General features: G+C 47.5%; 1 protein-coding gene across 1 annotated transcript in view; it reads left to right on the top strand.

Moving 5' to 3' along the window:
* LOC138246527 (uncharacterized) overlaps positions 1–21,643 on the top strand; it is a 601,223-nt gene that overhangs the window by 482,089 nt on the left and 97,491 nt on the right. The window contains exons 17-19 of the mRNA XM_069201183.1: positions 11,268–11,306; positions 12,150–12,218; positions 18,099–18,161. Of these exons, the coding sequence (XP_069057284.1) occupies positions 11,268–11,306; positions 12,150–12,218; positions 18,099–18,161 (171 nt within the window). The remainder of the gene's footprint in view (positions 1–11,267; positions 11,307–12,149; positions 12,219–18,098; positions 18,162–21,643) is intronic.

Below are 21,643 nucleotides of genomic sequence, written 5' to 3' on the forward strand. Positions count from 1 at the left end.
TGGTCTGGGCACTGAAGAAGTTGAGGCCATACCTGTTTGGCACTCACTTCATTGTTCAGACAGACCACAAACCTCTACTTTGGCTAAAACAAATGAAAGGTGAAAACCCTAAATTGTTGAGGTGGTCCATATCCCTACAGGGAATGGACTATACAGTGGAACATAGACCTGGGAGTACCCACTCCAATGCAGATGGATTCTCCAGATATTTCCACTTAGACAATGAAGACTCATCAGGTCATGGCTAGTCTTATTGTCCTTCGTTTGGGGGTGGGTTGTGTAGGAAAGTACCATCTTGCCTGGCATGTTACCCCCATATTTCACTGTATATATGTTGTTTTAGTTGTATGTGTCACTGGGACCCTGCCAGCCAGGGCCCCAGTGTTCATAAGTGTGCCCTGTATGTGTTACCTGTGTTATGACTAACTGTCTCACTGAGGCTCTGCTATCCAGAACCTCAGTGGTTATGCTCTCTCATTTCTTTCCAAATTGTCACTAAGAGGCTAGTGACCAATTTCACCAATTTACATTGGCATACTGGAACACCCTTATAATTCCCTAGTATATGGTACTGAGGTACCCAGGGTATTGGGGTTCCAGGAGATCCCTATGGGCTGCAGCATTTCTTTTGCCACCCATAGGGAGCTCTGACAATTCTTACACAGGCCTGCCCTTGCAGCCTGAGTGAAATAACGTCCACGTTATTTCACAGCCATTTACCACTGCACGTAAGTAACGTATAAGTCACCTATATGTCTAACCTTTACCTGGTAAAGGTTGGGTGCTAAGTTACTTAGGGCCAGATGTAGCAAAGGATTTGCGCCTCGCAAACTGTGAAAATCACCGTTTGCGAGGCGCAAATGCCTCTTTGCTATGCAGAAATGCATATTGCGAGTCGGGACCGACTCACAATATGCATTTCAGAATAGTAAATAGGAAGGGGTGTTCCCTTCATATTTGCGATTCTGAGTGGTATGCAATACCGTACGCGGTCGCAAATGGTGTCGCAGTTGCCATCCACTTCAAGTGGATGGTAACCCACTCGCAAATTGGATGGGGTCCCCATGGGACCCCTTCCACTTTGTGAATGGACCTAAAACAATTTTTTCAGGGTAGGTAGTGGTCCAAGGGACCACTACCTGCCCTGAAAAAAAACCGAAACTAAAGGTTTCGTTTTTTTTTTTAAGTGCAGCTCGTTTTCCTTTAAGGAAAACGGGCTACACTTAAAAAAAAAAAAACTGCTTTATTGAAAGCAGTCACGAACATGGAGGTCTGCTGACGACAGCAGGCCTCCATGTTTGCGAGTGCCTATACTCGCTATGGGGCCGCAATTTTCGACCCACCTCATGAATATTGATGAGGTGGGTCATTGCGACCCCATAGCGAGTCGCAGTCGGTGCCTGAGACACCGTACTGCATACCAATTTGCGAGTTGCAAATTGCGAGTCGCATGGACTCGCACTTTGCAACTCGCAAATTTTTTATTTGCTACATCTGGCCCTTAGTGTGTGGGCACCCTGGCACTAGCCAAGGTGCCCCCACATTGTTCAGGGCAAATTCCCTGGACTTTGTAAGTGCGGGACACCATTACACGCGTGCACTATACATATGTCACGACATATGTATAGCGTCACAATGGTAGCTCCGAACATGGCCATGTAACATGTCTAAGATCATGGAATTGTCTCCCCAATGCCATTCTGGCATTGGGGAGACAATTCCATGATCCCCTGAGTCTCTAGCTCAGACCCGGGTACTGCCAAACTACCTTTCCCGGGGTTTCACTGCAGCTGCTGCTGCTGCCAACCCCTCAGACAGGTTTCTGCCCTCCTGGGGTCCAGCCAGGCTTGGCCCAGGAAGGCAGAACAAAAGACTTCCTCAGAGAGAGGGTGTTACACCCTCTCCCTTTGGAAAAAGGTGTTAGGGCTGGGGAGGAGTAGCCTCCCCCAGCCTCTGGAAATGCTTTCATGGGCACAGATGGTGCCCATTTCTGCATAAGCCAGTCTACACCGGTTCAGGGATCCCCCAGCCCTGCTCTGGCACGAAACTGGACAAAGGAAAGGGGAGTGACCACTCCCCTGACCTGCACCTCCCCTGGGATGTGCCCAGAGCTCCTCCAGTGTGCTCCAGACCTCTGCCATCTTGGAAACAGAGGTACTGCAGGCACACTGGACTGCTCTGAGTGGCCAGTGCCAACAGGTGACAACAGAGACTCCTTCTGATAGGCTCCTCCAGGTGTTGCTATCCTATCCTCTCTCCTAAGTAGCCAAACCTCCTTTTCTGGCTATTTAGGGTCTCTGCTTTAGAGACTTCTTTAGATAACGAATGCAAGAACTCATCAGAGTTCCTCTGCATCTCTCTCTTCACCTTCTGCCAAGGAATCGACCGCTGACTGCTCTGGAAGCCTGCAAAACTGCAACAAAGTAGCAAAGATGACTACTGCGACCTTGTAACGCTGATCCGGCCGCCTTCTCGACTGTTTTCCTGGTGGTGCATGCTGTGGGGGTAGTCTGCCTCCTCTCTGCACTAGAAGCTCCGAAGAAATCTCCCGTGGGTCGACGGAATCTTCCCCCTGCAACCGCAGGCACCAAAGAACTGCATCACCAGTCCTCTGGGTCTCCTCTCAGCATGACGAGCGAGGTCCCTTGAACTCAGCAACTCTGTCCAAGTGACTCCCACAGTCCAGTGACTCTTCAATCCGAGTTTGGTGGAGGTAAGTCCTTGCCTCCCCACGCTAGACTGCATTGCTGGGAACCGCGTGATTTGCAGCTGCTCCGGCTCCTGTGCACTCTTCCAGGATTTCCTTTGTACACAGCCAAGCCTGGGTCCCCGGCACTCTAACCTGCAGTGCACGACCTCCTGAGTTGTCCTCCGGCGTCGTGGGATCTTCCTTTGTGACTTCAGGTGAGCTCTGGTTCACTCCACTTTGTAGTGCCTGTTCCGGCACTTCTGCGGGTGCTGCTTGCTTCTGAGTGGACTCCTTGTCTTGCTGGACGCCCCCTCTGTCTCTTCCCACAATTGGCGACATCCTGGTCCCTCCCGGGCCACAGCAGTATCCAAAAACCTTAACTGTGACCCTTGCAGCTAGCAAGGCTTGTTTATGGTCTTTCTGCACGGAAACACCTCTGCAAGCTTCTTCACGGTGTGAGACATCCATCCTCCAAAGGGAAAGTTTCTAGCCCTTGTCGTTCTTGCAGAATCCACAGCTTCTACCATCCAGTGGCAGCTTCTTTGCACCCACAGCTGGCATTTCCTGGGCATCTGCCCACTCCCGACTTGATCGTGACTCTTGGACTTGGTCCCCTTGTTCCACAGGTACTCTCGTCAGGAAATCCATTGTTGTTGCATTGCTGGTGTTGGTCTTCCTTGCAGAATTCCCCTATCACGACTTCTGTGCTCTTTGGGGAACTTAGGTGCACTTTGCACCCACTTTTCAGGGTCTTGGGGTGGGCTATTTTCCTAACCCTCACTGTTTTCTTACAGTCCCAGCGACCCTCTACAAGGTCACATAGGTTTGGGGTCCATTCGTGGTTCGCATTCCACTTCTAGAGTATATGGTTTGTGTTGCCCCTCTCCCTATGTGCCCCCATTGCATTCTATTGCGACTATACATTGTTTGCACTGTTTTCTATTGCTATTACTGCATATTTTGGTATTGTGTACATATATCTTGTGTATATTTGCTATCCTCATACTGAGGGTACTCACTGAGATCCTTTTGGCATATTGTCATAAAAATAAAGTACCTTTATTTTTAGTATATCTGTGTATTGTGTTTTCTTATGATATTGTGCATATGACACTAGTGGTACTGTAGGAGCTTCACTCGTCTCCTAGTTCAGCCTAAGCTGCTCTGCTAAGCTACCTTTTCTATCAGCCTAAGCTGCTAGACACCCCTCTACACTAATAAGGGATACCTGGACCTGGTGCAAGGTGTAAGTACCCCTTGGTACCCACTACAAACCAGGCCAGCCTCCTACAGGAGGCCAAGCCAGCAGCCTCCGCACCTCCATATTACGGCACTACCTCCGGGCACAGTGCAGCACCAGATACACCTCAGGCACAGTGTTGCCATGCACAATGTTGTGGATGTCAACAGTGTGCACCGACAGTGCAGGCATAGGATGGCACAACATGTGCTCCCCATCACACTGCCCAATGGGCAATTTCTCTCTGGGGCCCTGTTTAGGGCCCCTCCCCTTCCTTGCTACTGAGCTTTTCATAGCGGGGGCCCCGTCATTAAAAGCTTAGTGGAAAGCTAGGTCATGATCAGCGTGGCAGTGCCAGCATCTGCACCTCCCTGTTCACCACTGCTTTCCCCACCACCGCAGGATCCAAGTTCCTGGCAGTTGTGGCGGTCCGACCGATGTAATCGTAATCTGGTGGTCGGATAGCAGAGGAGGTGCTGTCGGACTGCCACTCCAAGTACGGCAGTCCCAAGACCACCGTACTCGTAATCAGACCTAAAGTAATTTAAATAAACAGAAATCTTCAATGGATTCGTCTGTGTTTAACCGTTGTTCCATATTATCAGATGTGGCCCAAAATGGAATGGATGTCAGAAAATCAACTACCAAAATATTGTGAAAGATAGTAAACATAGCTTTAATATTGTTTTTTTTTATTTTTTCTTATTGGCAGTTTAAAGAAGGAAAACAATACAACAACATTAAGGTTGAGAGGGAGTCAGGGGCACAGCAAGAGATCAAATGTAAGTGCAGGGTAAGTTAACACATGGCCCCATCAGTATAGGTGCAAGGGTACAGCCTGCTGTTGCTGACTTCGCCCACATAAAGTGCAACCCAGGGCCTGATTCCGGATAAAATGGCCAAAAAGCATTGATTCTCAATTCCCCCCAACCCTCAGGTAACTGTCAAGCGGATTGGGATGACAGTGCTGCTCGTAATCTGGGTGTTGGGGGAGAAAGGGGCAACATCCAGGATGGGATTACCTGTGTCTAATCCAGAGGATGGCTCTCTTTTTCTGAGGAATATTGGCAGTGGGTCCCAGGTGTCCTTGAGGCATGATCATGGTAGCATAAGCTCCCAGAAGTTGGAGAGTTGATCCTGGCAATAAGTTGCATCCTGCAGCCATGCCTCCATTTTGAAGGCTGTCTCCCCCAGTGCATGGCCACTTAACATTTGGCCAGAAGGAGAAACATGGCGATGAGGTGGCAGACCCCGAGGGGATGCTCTTCTACATATCCCAAGAGGCCACGAGTGGAGTTTGTGGAGGGGAGTAACCTGTGATAGGGCGTACAGTAAATAATACCCCAATCCAGAGGTCAGCCACCCACAGCACTCCCAGGCGAGATATAGAAAGGAAGCCTGATGGGTCACGCAATGCAGGCCAAGCCCATGTGGTGTAGCTGCATCAGTGTACGATATAGCCTGTGAATGAATTTAAAGTTAGTGAGGTACAGCCTGTAGTTGAGGGAGACTGCCACAATTTGTCCTCAGCATAAAAAACACTGGGTGTCAGTGATAGGATTAATGTCTGAATTCCATGCCATGCTGGCCATTTAGGCTAAGACTGGTGCCATTTCTTCCATGGTTGAGTAAAGGAGAGTGACCACTTTGCGCGGCAATGGGTTGATGAGTATTTGTTCAAAGACTTGTAGTTGTTAGGGGGAATGGGAAAGGTGTCATGTGTCACGCAGCAGAAGGGCCCAGACCTGGTGAGAAAAGGAGACTCAAGCGCTGTGGAACGTGGCAGTCCAGCAGGCTCAAATGGGGGTATAAAGTGGTTGTCGGGATACAGATCCACAGAGATTGTGAGGCTGCATCCTCATGCCCTCATCCTGGCTCCCTCATCTGGCAAAGGTGACAGTAAGAGATTTTATGCAATGGGAACCATGGGTGCAAATGGGCAGGCAGGGCAGGCACGTCATTGCATGCCATCCCATGTCCACAGCATGCACTTCACTATGTCAGTCTTGGCCTGCAGTAGTTTGTATTGTATGAATAAAGCTATGGTGAGGGGGAAAGGTGCTGCATAAGCTGCATCAACAGCTGTGTGTGGTTGAAGTTTCATTGGGTAGAGCCTAAAGTGAATGTGTCATGCCTAGGCATTGAGTGCATATAGGGTCATATCGGGCAAAACTAAGCCCCCTCTTGAAGAGGTAGCGTTAGTGTTTCCCATGAGATCCTTAGCTGCTTGCCAGCCCAAATCAAGGTGATTAAATTAGATCACAGATGACAGTAAATGGGATCTGAATATTTATGAAGACATACAGAAATTTTGAGAGTACATCCATTTTTGCAATGGCTATACGTTGTGTCACAGATAATGGCAAGCGGTTTCATACCGGTATCCTTTCTTCCATTAAAGACATGGTGCAGGTATAGTTGAACTTCCAGATTTCATCAGGGTCCCAGCTAAACAGAGTTCCAGATAGTGCACTGGATCAGAAGCCCATTGCAACGGTTAGTTAGGGATGAATGGTTGTGTGGATTTGGTGAGGGGGAGTATTGTGGATGGAGCCCAGTTGACATGAATACCGGAGTATCTCTCAAACCGTATGACTTCATGAATAACTGGAGACAGGTTCTCCTGAGGATTTTGAATGTATACCTTCATGTCGACCGCATACGTTGACACTAAAGCTGAGGCCTTGCCGTGCATGGTGTTCCTGCAATGGGTCCGTGAGGGGCTCCATCGCCCTCGAGTTATTGAAAAGGGCTGTGATAGCATACTCTTGAGTCAGAGGCAGGACGTTGGGGAGGTGTATAGAAGATGACACAAGGAGCTGGAATAGGTATTGGCACTCTATTGAGTCAAATGCCTTTGTGGCATCTAGTAAAGCGGTGGCAAGCTGCCGGTCAATAGTATGCATGATGGTGAACATTGTGTGGAGATTATGTGACGTGGACTGACTCAGCACAAATCCGGACAGATCCAGCCACACAATAATGGGTAGTAAAGGGAGAAGTCTTTTAGCAAGCAGTTTCATGAAGATGTCTACACTTATCACAATGGTCCATTGACATATCCAGAGTAAAAGTGAAACTATAACCGCTTCTCGCAGGGATGGTGTCAATAGCATGGACGCCAGAGAGTCCTCATACATCACTAGTAATTGGGGAGCTAGGAGGTCTGCAAGTTCTTTGTAGAAGGAGATAGTTAGGCCATCCATTCCAAGCGCCTTATCTCTGGGAAGGCTCTGCATGACCTGTGTAACCTTCTCCACCGTGAAGGGGGAATCTAGATATAAACTGAGAGCCCGTTCAAGCCACAACAACTGGATGGAGTCTACGTAAGCTACCTGCTCCTCCACGTCAGGTACCAAAGTTGTTTCACAGTGCCTGGATTGGAAAGTGGCCAATGTTTGCAGAAGCTCCACAGGACTGAACTGTCATTCCTGTCCAGGAGCCCCACCACTGAGGCAGAAGCCCAAGGTTTGTGCAACACACAGGCTAGTTTCTTGCCACGGCGGTCACCCTCCCCTTGCCTGCATGCTGTTGCTTTGCAGGTATTTTGCCCCTCGTAGGGCCTCTTCTTTGATTTTGGTAAGCTTTGCCGGAATCTCTGCCATGGCAGTGGTGCTTTTGGTTGTATATTCCAGCTTCAGGGACCGAGGGTCCTGTTACAACCTGAATATTTGCCTGCTTATGGCTCGGAGGATGCCCAGTTGTTTCATTATGCATATACCATGGATCACCCCTTTAAAGGCCTCTCAGAGGGTTGATAGAGAGGACACTGGCATGTATTGTTACTAAAGTATTCAGTGAAAGCTTTTTTGACCTCTTCTTGGAACACTGTGTCCTGGAGCTGCCCAGAGGGCAGACCCCAGTTGAAGCCCCAAGAGGTAATCTATGATAGCGGAAGCTCGAGCAGGACAGGGGCATGGTCTGAAAGGGTGAGGAGCATGTGTGCCACCAACGTAGCCCAGGTAAGGGCATCACGGGAGAGCAGCCAGTAATTGATATGTGATCATGCACCGTGTGAGGAAGTGATGCACATGCCTTCCACGCTGTCTACATGTGAGTGCATCCTAATGTCATTTAAGTAATTATCACACATTAATATGAGAAGTTGAGCTGCTGCATTCGGGTATGGGTGCCTAGGAACACCCAAGCGATCCAACCCATTGTCTAGTACCACATTGTAGTCACCTCCCCAAATGATGGCTCTCGGGCCCAGGTTTGTAATCAATCTCCAGACCTCGGAGAAGAATTCAGGGCTATCTATGTCAGGGCAATATTTTGAGGACAGTATAACAGAGTGTCTGTGCAGTGCGTCAGCCAGTAGAACATACCACACCCTTGCCGGCATATAGAGCATGCCGCAACCGCCATGGCAGGCCTTTACATATGAGTACTACTACTTCCCTGGTGTAGTTGGAGTATAGAAATGTGTACCAGTCTCGGCCTTTCTGTAGTCTTTGAGCCCATGTATGTTCCAGGTCAGGCATCTGATAGCAGTCATCGCACAGTGAAAAGGAGACATGGATCATGATGAAGCCGGACCAGTGGCAATGTGCAACTGGGATGGGCAATGGCAGGGTACAAAGTAGGGAACATAGTGGGGGGAGACAGAGGCAACCAAGGGAAATTCTCAAACAAAACCCACCCTCCATCCACTCCAATCTCCAAACATGGTTGAAAGTTATGAACCCACCCCACACCCCAACATTCATCTCAAGAACATTCAAATAGTTTGAGAATCATCCTGGGAAGCATCAGCAAGCCATGTGAACAACCCAGCCCAAGTCCAACTGAGTGGCCAATGTAGAGCCGAGGCACCAACTATGTAGGCAGCTGGCTCACAGTGCAGTTTTTTAGTGTGGATGAACGTGGCAACTATATACATGTGCTAGACAGCTGGCGACGGAGGTGGGCCACCAAGGAGGAAAGAGACAGTGCCATTATTGGAGGGGGAGGTGGATCACTGCTCTCTATGGCGGTGAGCCTGCACAGGGATCAGTCATTATCCCTGAGGTGGTGCTCTTCCTGGTGCTGAGGAGACACCTGGGGCAATGCTCTGTGAACCATGGTGTGCTTTGTGAATTTAAGTGAAGCCTTGGAGTCCGTAAAGTAGTGATATTTCCTCTCTTGCAGGATGCACATTTGGTGAGATACAGTAGAGCATATTGAATGTCAGCTTTTTGAAGTAGTATATTGGCTGGCAGGAACTCCTGGCATGCAGCCTGCACCGTTAGTGTAAAGTCCAGGTAGAAGGATACTGTGTTGCCCTAACATTGAACTGAGTGCTGTTCATTGGCCAGGCGGAGGACGACTTTATGGTCCCTACAGGCAAGAATTCTGTCCACTATGGGGGAGGAACGTAGGTGGTGGGGGAGAGCCGTTTAATTGATCGGGGGCACTCCACAATGAAACTTGGAGATCGTGCATCACCGAAGAGTGTGTGGAGCATCGACTCCATGTAGTGCTCCATTTTGTTGATGGCTGTGGTTTCCGGAATCCCAGTGATGCAGAGATTATTGCGCCAGTGAGCACACCTCCAGGTCCTTGTTTATGAGTTTAATGAGTTCAGGGACCTTGTTGATGCATAGAAGGTGCTGAAACATGAGCTTCAAGGTGGTCCAGTCAGTCATCATGCCTATTCACCCTCTCTTTCATGCGGTCGAGACAGCTTGTCAGAAGGTCGAGTTTCACGTCTGTGGCCTGCAGGCTGTCTTTTACATCTATCAGGAGCTCCTTAGGTCATTATCATGTTGCATGTCCCACGGAGTTGGTCAGGGGGCTCCTCGACTGACGTCTTCTGTTCAGTATGGTGAGTTTGTTGCTTGCTCGCGAAGGTTAATTTCGGTTGACGTGCATCTTACTTCCCTATAGCTTTGCAATCTGGTGGTGGAAGACAGCCCGCAGCAAAGGAAGAAGGTAGGTAGTCGGCTTAGACCTGTGGCACTGAGAGGTGTCAATACAGTACAGGGTAAATCCCTGTGGAGCTAACCAAATTGAATAGTAGCAGACAGTGTCTAGCAGCCCCCCTTGAACCCTTCTTCACCCAGGATTGGCCATGCATGCCGGGGGCACGAGCAAGCCCTGGTCCTAGAATTCACCAATGGGGGGGCACAGACACAGTAGCCACAGTGGCAGCCCAGTGATGCAGAGTTTGGGGGTCTGATTACTCCGGGGGGAACTTGCTGGCAGAAGAAGAGAGCAGGGGCAACATTGAGCCTGGTGTGGCTATGCGCCCAAGCTGGGAGTATGCTATCCACCCTGCGCACCACAGATTTGCAGTTATTGCCTCTGGGGCCAGCTGTGAATGGGGGCAATCCGGGGAGGGCCCAATCCCAGGGAGAGTTGCAGTGTGGATCGCTGCTCACTCATAACCTATGACACAGCTCCTCCGCTCGCTGAATTGATGCTGGGTTCAGGCCCCAGATAATATTCAGCAGCAAGAGATTTGCAACAGATTCCGGGTGGGTCTTCTGCCGCTCACATCGATAATTGTTGAGGCTCGGCTAGTAGGGCAAGATGAGGGACTCCTGGCAGACCCCGGCAGTAGGCTGCGAGTCTCCAGCAATGTGCTGGCTGTCTAAGGCCACAAGCCAGCTGATGGTGTCTCAAGGATCTCTCCTGGTCCCCGAGGCAGGAACAAAGCTCCCGGTGTGCATCGGGCCCAGCCCGGGTGCTCCCACGCTGAGCAGCCTCTTTGGAGAGTCCCGTCAGATGCAGGCCATACGGCCTCCACTGGCAGACTAGCTGCAAGGAGTTGGCCGCATCCATTGCCCGGCATGGGCCACGATGTAGACTGAGGTGGCACACGCCTCCCAAACGCCCAGGCAACCCACTGGTCACACCAGAAGCCTCATGGAATCACAGAAGTCCCCCACAGGCAATCATCGATGTTGGGGCTATGAGGGAGCTGGCTGTAGAAAGATGTCTAGCGCATTATGGCATTGGCCAGCACAGCCCGCTAAAGAGCAGCCATATTGCAGCCTGCCCCCTATAGCTTTAATATTCTTAAATGCACATCTTTCTAACTTGAAGGAATCAATATTGTCAGGAAGTGGAGTTAAGTATAATACATCTATACATACTTATGTGTATTTTTAGGCCACAACATGCTGGTGCAATACCTTCTAAATTAACACATATGTTGTCTTATATGTGCACTTTTGGGCCAAAAGGGCCAAGTTTGTGTAAATTTCAAGTATTTGCTCGCAATAATGCAAAGTGGTCCTGAATAAGTTGTGTATACTAATGAGCAACCATTGATGATGAATCAGTGAGAAAAACATTGGTATCTTTCATTGGAATGCTTGATCTACTGTCTCAGTCTGTATTTCTACTCTGCAGGATCAACAGCCAAAGCAGAAGTCATTGAAGACTCCGAAGGTATAGTAAAACCACGCATGAGCATTGGATGAGTAGCAGCTTGTCCCTCGGTTGGAAATCTGACAACCACAGGTTGAATGTGTGCCAGATGTGCTAAGAAATCATTTAGAATTATCAGGGTTAGATGTATTGCCCTTACTCGGGATGTGCAATCTGGTTGGGATGTGCTGTCGTTATCCCTGAAGTACTATTGAGTTTGAGTGTACAGGTGTTACCCTATCCTCAAAGAGTATCCACCCAAATACCAGACCGCCTTTGAAGGGCTCCCACTCCTTCGCATCTTTGTTTCTTCCCTACCCGCCTCTCCGCCACAGCCTTCTCTGACCCTCTCTCTGAGCTTCACCTCTGCAATCTTCTCTCCATTGTAAACCATCACCCATGAGAAGTTAACCCCGCTATCGCCACTCCTTCTTAATGCAAATCTGGCTTACTGACCATAAATCCCCAAACATGTTCAACCTTGTGTTCTTTGGAGCTCTGTTTGTGATATATAATTCACATGCATAGACACAGGCTCACATGCTCTGCTGGATACAGTTTTAATTGTTCAGGGAACTGGAAAAATACAACCTCAGCAGGTACGGCTTCCTGTTCATTCACAGTGGGAAGTGTCGAGGATAACACATTTCAAACGCGCTATTAGGAGTGGAGAGCATAGTGCCTTTGTGTAGCTTAAGGCTGCCATTTCTCTTATTTGATTTAATTGCACCTGCTGCCTTTCATTTACTTGTCATCGCAAAGAGCTCACCAACACCTGCCCCAAAGTCCATAGGTCTAGCCTAAAAAGATTTCTATATTTTGGTTTTAATAACTTAGTATTTCGTTCTCCATTCTTGTATTCAGAGATCATCATCTCGGCAGAAACTGAAATCATCTGAAGAAGGGGATGACGGAACAGATGGGCAAGAAAAGGTAACTAAATTTCCTTTCTACTTCCTTTGAATAAGCTTAAATCGTATTATTGCATTAGGATAGGTATTCTAGTAGACATGTATGCCAATGATAGATGTATCGTTCCTCGGTAATAGGTCTCTGGAAGAAAAACACACCTGTATTGATTAGAGAAAACATTTTTAGTGAATCTATACTAAAACGATCACAATACATATAACTAACCTTCGAATTTCTTTATACTTTAAGGTTATACAGAAGTGTACCAGCTTAAATTGTGTCGCAAGTCGTTCACCAGAGTTTATTGGATGCACATTCTTGATTCAGTTTGAGCAAATTACTCTGCATACATTCTATACATTTTTTTAGCTTGCCTGTGCCTTTGCAGCTAAAATGGGGGTTGTCCCTGCCCAAAACACGCAGAGACATTTTTACTAATAGTTGACTAAAGGCAGAAAGGCCAGGCAAGTTCCTGCACTCAACTGTATGGATGGGAGAGAGCTATTTACCAAGAAATGGTGCTGGTCAGCTTCCTCTATGCAAAGGCACTGTTGCACAATGGTGCAAGTGTGCCTGCGTTACGAGTAGGTTTATGTTTGTGCAGGGAAGAATACCTTGCTTCAAAAAACATTCCTTAGAGGTGCAGTCCTCTTTCATGCGTGTTGCAGAAGGCACTACATGTAGAAAGAGGCAGTAAGGAGGAGAAGAGGAGATGTTTCTTCTGCATTGTGTTACTTGGTATGTACTGAAACACGTAAAGCCATGCAAACAGACTTTGCTTGGCCTGGTGAGTACCAAAATGTATTTTGCGTCAGGGCGGTGCCACAAAAGGGACTCAACCCCAATGCAAAATCATAGTGAATCTCGGCTAGGGAGTCCAGCCTAAACAGCTAGATACCATTTTAACTGGCTGGAAAAACAAACACCCAAAAACATGCTTCTACCTCATCAGAAACTCATCAGAAACATATACGTTGAATACATATAGAAACTTAGCACCCATATCTAATTTCTACTAATGACAATGTGTTGTTTTGTACAATCGCTCATGTCGCGATGTCAGTTCCGGAGTCGGTGCTGGAGTCATTAGGCCCTTGAAGTCACACGCGTTGCAGATCGAACTCCGGTCTGATGAATTCAGCAATGCTGGTGTGGATGGCGTCGGGCTGCGGTGCAAAGCAGATAATGCAACATGCGGTGCCCACAGGTCACGGTGCAGGCAGCGGCTTGATGACAGCATCCAGCGGCGTTGGTGAGACCAGGGCTGCGGTGTGAAGTGGGGCGGTGCGACGTGCGGTATCACCAGGTCACGGTGCAGGCAGCAGTGTCATCATAGCTGAAGCACTGTCGTCAGTAGGCCCAAGCTGGCAGTGCGGGACCGTGCTTCGTGACCCTCACAAGTGGTGTCCACAGGCCATGGTGCAGACAGGGATGCGTGGTGACAACACTGGAGTCGATGGTGCTGGCGTCGGTAGACCAGGGCTGTGGTGCGGGACTGGTCGGTGCTTCGTGTACCGCACGAGTGGTGTCCACAGGCCACAGTGCAGGCAGTGGTGTCGATGTCAGCAGGAGCGGTGGCGTCGGGGATGCCCAGGCTGCGGTGTGAGCAAGGCGGTGCCGGAGTGCAGGGCCCACAGGTAGCGGTGCGAGCAGCAGCCCAGTTACATCGTCTGATGACGGCGTCGGTGACACCAGGGTTGTAGGTCAGAGCGGGACAATGCGAGTCCGTGTGGCGTTGGCAGGTGATGGTGAAGCCCAGCGGCGTCGTTTATGGCATCGCAGTGGTTTTTACTCTTGAACAGCACAAAACACACAGTTCCCAGTGCTGCACATCGAGGAAGCGGATGTCTTTGGTGTCCCTGAGACTTCCAACAGGAGACAAGCTGTACTTCAAGCCCTTGGAAAACTTTCTCAAGCAGGACACACAGCAAAGTTCACCCTTTGCACTCTTTTCAGGCAGATACAGCAACTGCAGGCCAGTCCAGCAAAGCAACACAGCAAAGGGACAGTACTCCTCCTCCAGCTTTTCAGCTCTTCTCCTGGGCAGAAGTTCCTCTGGGGCTTTGGGTCCAATACTTATATCCCTTTGTGCCTTTGAAGTTGGCAAACTTCAAAGGAAAGTCTCAGTTGTTTGCAAGATCCTTCCTTGTCCAGGCCACGCCCCACACACACACCAGGGGGTTGGAGACTGCAATGTGTGAGGGCAGGCACAGTCCTTTCAGGTGAGAGTGATCACTCCTCTCTCCACCCTAGCTCAGATGGCTTATCAGGATATGCAGGCTACACCCCAGCTCCCTTTGTGTCACTGTCTAGAGGAGCGGTGTAAACAACCCAACTGTCAAACTGACCCAGACTGGGAATCCACAAACAGGCAGAGTCACAGAATGGTTTAAGCAAGAAAATGCCTACTTTCTAAAAGTGGCATTTTCAAACTAACAATCTAAAAAACAACTTCACTAAAATATGTATTTTTAAATTATAAGTTCAGAGACCCCAAACTCCAGATTTGTATCTGCTCTCAAAGGGAATCTGAAATTTAAAGTTATTTAAAGGCAGCCCCCATGTTAAACCTATGAGAGAGATAGGCCTTTCAACAGTAAAGACTGAATTTAGCAGTATTTCACTATTAGGACCTGTAATACATCAGTACATGTCCCACCGTTAATATCCACTGCACCCTGTCCATGAGGCTACCTAGGGCCTACCTTGGGGGTACCTTACATGTAGTAAAAGGGGAGGTTTAGGCCTGGCAAGTGGGTACACTTCATAAGTCGCATTGGCCGTTGAAAACTACCCACACAGACACTGCAGTGGCATGTCTGAGCCATGCTTCCAGGGCTACTCATGTGGGTGGAACAATCAGTCCTGCAGGTCCACTAGTAGCATTTGATATACAGGCCCTGGGCACCTCTAGTGCACTTTATTAGGGACTTACCAGTAAATCAAATATGCCAATCAGGAATAAACCAATCACCAATACAAATTACATAGGGAGCACTTGCACTTTAGCACTGATCAGCAGTGGTAAAGTGCGCTGAGACAATAAACCAGCAAAAACAGAGACCAGTACACCATAAAAACAGGAGATCAGAAGGCAAAAAGACAGGGAAGACATGCCAAAAACCTGCCAGGTCTAACACTTGGTTTGACTCGGACTGCAGGGATGCCAAAGATTTCTTAATGAGGGCTCCGAAAGCAACCCCACAGGCCTCAGCTGAGATTGTGGTTTGTAGGAAGGCTTATAAGTTATTCATTTGTAGGAGAAAGGCAGAAATAAAGGAGGAGGTCTGTAGCACCTTGGCCATGGCCTGTAGGACAGGGAACATTGGTTTATTTTAGCAAATAGTCAATCATAGCATTGATCAAAACTGACACTAATCGCATTTGCGATAACAAAAGTGCTGATTCCTGGTTGGGCATTTCAAGCAGGTCTATGATAGGAATGATTGCACTGATCCTGCCATGCCCCTGCCATCTATCCCACTTGATATGGAGTTTACAGTCAAGGAAATGGCTGAAGCAATTTACAATAGCATGACACACAAAGCCTCAGGCCTGATGGTGTTCCCATGGACTTATACAAACTGGAGGTGGATGTGTGGGCCCTCGATTATAACTAATTGTGCCAAATTAGCCTGTCAGGTAGGGTTGCCTAGGATCTGCCATTCCACCACCATTGTTCCTATTTTTAAGAAGGGGTATGGGGGTTCCCCTTGCAGCTTTAGGCCTTAATTCCACCGTCAAGGTCTTGACAGAGTTATCTTGGACAGAATCCTATCCTGGGTCTCGGACAATAACATAATTACCGATACCCAGTACATTTTCAGAAATGGGCTTGGGACCCACGACCAGTATCCTAGTCTCTATCTCCTCATCAGTAAATACACTGTGGCCAAAGATGGGCCCTTGCACCTTACTTTTATGGACCTGGCATGCGCTTTTGATAGCATAGTCAGTTCCAAACTTTGGGAGGTTCTCCTTTCCCTTGGGCCTGATCCTGGTCTGGTGGCCTTCCTCTGTCCCCTGCATCATGACTTGAGTGCTTGTGCTAGATTTGGGCAGGAAGAAGAATGCACGTAGAGTTTTGGGCTGGGATGCGGGGGCCCACAGGGATGCTTTCTTGGCCCAATTTTGTTTGTTATACATATTAAAGGCCTGGAGGTTGTGTTGACAGCTGGGGGGCGAAGACTCACCGCCCATAACAGGAAGGTGTACGTCCGTTCTCCTGTATGCTGACAATGGTGTCCTAATATCTCGAACACTGAACAGTCTGCAGGCTTTATTGAATACCTTTGCTGATTTTGTGAGCAGGTTGGGGTTGTGTACAACCTGACCAAAATGATTGTGATACCATGTGGATGGGCACCCCCTTGGGCCAAACTCATGAATTCCCTTATCCTGAGGTTACTTTTGACTTGCCTGGTTCTTGGGAACACTGTTTAAAACAGAGATGCCAGAAGTTTTGTAATTCTTCAAGGTTCCTTTGCAGCCTGGTGTCCAAATTAGGAAGTAAGTCAGTGATGGCTCTTGTTGAGATTTATGATAAGAAACGTATTGCAACTTTCACCTATGGCTCTGGTTTGTTGGGTACAAAGCTGTTAAGGGATTACAAGCCACGGAAAATATGACCTGCAGGCGTGTCGGCAGGGTCATCCATCTGTGCCATCCTTGATGAATTGGCCCTGCTGTTTGTAACCGACACCTTCAACTTGGCCCCTCTGATGTAATGTTGCTCTATCTGGCAAATGAGGAGACCTCGCTGAATAGGGACATCATCCTTGAGTGCCTTGGTTGTGATACCGGCCTCCACTCCCCGTGGCTCAAACATATCAAAGATGCGTGCAGTAAGATGGGCAGACCAGAGATCTTTTCCTCGCCTGGCAACCTTACGGAGAAGGATAAAAACTGGCTAAAATAAACCTTTAGGGACAATCTACTTATGGAAAGGGAGGCTTGTGAATTGTGGAAACCTGCAAATAAAGGGTATGTGCTGGTAGAAACCACCCTCAGCATGGAGTCCTATTTGGCTATGGTAGTGTGTGGAAAGGATAGGGTTCTCCTTACCAGGTTCAGGTTGGGTCTTATCAGGCACCAGCTTTCTTTTCTGCTGGGCCAGTTTTATCCAAAATAAATCTTTATCTGCTCTGGTGATGAGCACTCATTGCAAACTCTAGCTTACTTTACCTTTTTTGCAGGTTTTATAATAGTTACACCAGGATGTTCCTATTTCCACTGCTGAGGGGTACACCATTCTCCTGACACATCCTGGCTCTTTTGTATTTACAGCCTCCCAAACCTCAAGGTGTGCTGCCTTGGTGTGGCACCTTTCTTAAGCATGCCTTACAGTTTAGGCGATCTTAATTGTTTTGTTTGTCTGCATTATGTTTTGTACTGTGTGTTCCCAGCCTTTTGCTCTGTTTTTATCTTCTTTTTGGTACTTTATAGTTATGGCTGCTCCATTTTATGAGTGTTGTTGAATTACTGTGGCACCACCGTGACTGTATTTGTGGCGTATGCTGTCCTTTTCATCTACTGAAATGCTTATGTATTTTACAAGGTAACTACGCTTTTATGGTTCATTCTAAGAGCCGAAATAAAAAAGAAATGAATTGATCATTAGTTTGACTTGAAGATGATGACAGAAATATGTGTGAAAGGTGACATGATTCGTTCAGCCACTATCTATAGGTTTTCCAGGTGACCCTAACCCAGGAACTGCAGTCAAACGCATTAATTTTTAAATAGAACTAAAATAGCATTTGCCATGCTTTGTGGCCACAATCATCTTGTCTTCTATTCTAAACCATAAGGTGGCCCCCTAAGGCTGTTCTGTGAGGTAGCCCCATTCTGCATGCAGCACCTCATCAGCGAACTCTAACATATCATCATTTGTTCATGCAGGGATCAAAGCAAACTCGGAGATCACCAAAGTCTCAGCCCGAGGAAGAGGAAATACAGCAGGAGGTAAGTTGTATATGCATAATAATCCTCTTTTATACACAGATATTCATATTTCATCAGAGTCGTGGGCAGTAGTTGGTCAGAGTAGGAGAACCTGGCATCCCTTGGGCTAGTGCTTTATTTGTAAAAAAATAAGTGCCTGGGCCTTTGTCAGGAGGTTTCTGCAGCTCGCACCACCCATCGCCACTGCCAGCTTTGCCAATGACAGTCCCTACATAACAACCAACCCACACTCTGCTACAAGTGTGGAATTCAGACTACTCCAGGCCTCTGGCACATTTAAAAATGGCCTGGGCAGCATGTCTTAGTTGTTTTCAATGTATACTGAATTAATAAACAATTGCTGTTTTGCCCATTCCTACAGCGCCACCATGAGGCAGCTGTCATAAGTGCTACTGTAGACAATTAAGTGCTGGTGCCAAGCGTGGGAAAAAACACGCTCAAATTAAGCACTGCCTAGAGCATCCTTGTCTCCCCCTTCAGAAGTGTGGAATGAGCTCAAGGCTGAAGGTCTGTTTTCGATCTTGCAGCTCTGGAGGTAAACTTAGCAGCTCAGCTTCCTCTAGTATACTATTGCTTGGGTGACTGGTTTGCCCTTAGATTGGAAGAAGAACTGAAAACACCACACCTGAGAAATTTCCAAATTTTTTCGGCCATTCACACAGAGTAATTTGGCCAGCTCTCAGGTGGTGAAATGGCAGGGATGAAAATGCAGTATTCCTTCATTCCTTGAAATTCCCTCTGTCAGCGGAAGAGTAAGTATCAGTGATGGGGCCAAACAGTGTTGGATGAATGAATTAAAAAGAACTTGAGTAGTACAGTTTTAACCATTATTAATTAAGGTCAATGAGGTAATCTGATAGCATAAAAATGTTTGAAAATTATTACTAATGATTGACAAGTGTTTCACTCATCCAAAAACTATCAACATCAGCATCAAATTAAAAACTATTGAACGGCAAATGTGCAAAAACACAGCAAGTGCTTACATGCAGTCTGCTTCCCATAGGATATCCAAAGATCGTGGTTTTCTGATTTCTAGGACAAACAGGGTGCATCCTAAATAATTAACATTTTATTGGCTCTTCTCACCAGAGTCACAACACTGGGAAAAAAGAAATGCAGCGTGAAATGAGTTGTAGATCATTCAGGTGTTGATTCTCAGGATCAATTGTACAATACCAGTGATCAATAATTTAATATCAAATGCATGTTATCTGCCTGCCACGCTGTACGCTGACCACTCTGGGGGAGACAGAAACTGTGCAATCTACCTTGTCCCACTTCTGCTGCTCACACCCAGTGCAGCCTACACACGGATGCTGGTACACGCCGTGTGGATCTGTTGTCTGGAGGCGCGGCCTTGGGGTAAGGGCGTCCGCAGCTCTCTGCTAGCGTGGCCAGGCTGCCAGGTAGGGACTTGGACTTGGCCAGGCCTCCAAAGTGCAAGCATTGACAAAGTCACAAATACAATTGAAGATCTTCAGACCCGATCTTGCTGCAACAACATCAGGATCTTGGGTCTGGCAAACTTTACACACATGGCCAAAGATATTTGTAGAAAATATGAAGTTAGAAATGTTTGGCCAGGACAACTTCACTCCTCTCTTTTTGATAGAGCAGACAAATCACTCCTTAGCCCCCAGACTAATAATACCTGGGGTGACTCCACATCCGATAATTACGTGTCTGCTCAATTATCGTGATTGAGACATGATCCTGGGACTGGCTAGAGAGGAGTGTCAACTATGCTGTCAGAACTATAACATTGCCATATTTCCATAATTACAAACATGGTTTAGGAGGCCAGGAGGAAACGTACAGACTCTAAATAATTGTTGCGCATAAAGGAGGCCAAATATGTGATGCAATATGCAGAGGAACTTAGGTCCCGATTACGAGTGTGGTGGTCTCTAGACCGCCACACTCGTGCTTGCGGTTCAGACTGCCGCCAATGCGGGGGTCCGACCGCCACATTACAACCCTGGTGGTCCCGCCAGCTCCACCAGGATCTCAGATCCCAGCGGCCTAAAGGATAATGGCAGTCCTTCTCCTCCAGGGCAGAGCTGCAAGCAGCGCTGCCGTGGGGATTACGATCCCCTTCTCCGCCAGCGGTTTCATGGCACATGGTGGAGAACGGGTGCTGCACTGCCCAGGCACTTGAGATGGCAGTGCACGGGTCCCCCTGGCCAGCACCATCACAATGTCCACTGTCTGCTTTGCAGACAGTGGACATTGCGACCGTGCTGGTGCACCCTGCAGGCTACAGCATTGCCGCCGGCTTGATTATGAGTTTGAGACAATGCTGTAACCTGTTTCCCGCTAGGCCATCAGGAAACTCACCCTGTCGAGAGTTTGGCAGACAAGCCTACAGAGCCCTTCACAACAGCGGACCCAGCTACCTCAACCACTGCATCACTTGGTGCTCCCCTTCCAGACCTCTCCACTCGTCGGCAACGTACCCTGCATAAAGAAGTCCTCGGCTGGAGGAAGATCATTAACATACCTTGCAGCAAAAGGTTGGAACACCTTACCCCTTCATCTCAGATAGTTGCCATCACTGCCTCCATTCAGGAAGGACCTCAAGACCTGGCTCTTCAACAGATCTCTGAGGACCCACCCCCAACGCCTTGAGACCCTACAGTGAGTAGTGCACTTTAAAACACCTGATTGATTGATTGATTGACAGGCTTTCCTGTCCTCCAAACTCGTAACAGGGCCCTTTGTGTTGAGATTGGGGGGACCAAATTTCTTCACTGGCCCAAGACAGCAATGATCTTCATGGATGCCAGGGTCCAGAAGGGTCAGCTTATTGGGATGTGGGGTTTTATAGAGTGTGTGTGAGGAATGCTTAAGAAAATGTTTTACATTTGTTGCAACATAATTATTTTTTAAGTATTATTTTTTCATTTCTTAATTACTAATAAATGATATTTTCATGATGTTGTTTATATTTCAGGTTGTTGGGTTTTGTAGGAATTTGGGATGGACAATATCTAACAATTGGTATATTTTAAAGATGTTTCACAAATCTGTTATTTGGATTTTTGTTAAATATTTTGGAAATGTTATTTTTCTGTCTTTTTGATTTATTGAGAAATAAATTAGTGATATTTTAATTGCTATTCATTTCCTATTTATTTAAATGCATTTTCACAAATTAATTTTTTTCTTTAATGCGGAGTGTCTATAGTAAGTTTGATGGCTTCTACAATGCTGTCGATTTTGTTTTGGCAATACTTAATTTCTTCTCCTCCCTTTGAGTCCAAGGCTTACATCAATGTTCCTTAGTTTGGAGTAGGAACAATAAATCCAACTCCACCCTGAAGAGTTTATCACTTTCACAAATGTTGCTTAGTTTGGAGTGGGAATTGTAAATTTGACCTTCCAGAGTTCACCATGTTCCATATTGTTGCTTAGTTTTGAGTGGGAATAACAGTAGCAGCTCTCCCTTATAGTCTGCAAGGCTACACCCTTCTTGTTTT

This window comes from Pleurodeles waltl, chromosome 7 (assembly GCF_031143425.1).
Source record: "Pleurodeles waltl isolate 20211129_DDA chromosome 7, aPleWal1.hap1.20221129, whole genome shotgun sequence".
NCBI classification, from domain to species: domain Eukaryota; kingdom Metazoa; phylum Chordata; class Amphibia; order Caudata; family Salamandridae; genus Pleurodeles; species Pleurodeles waltl.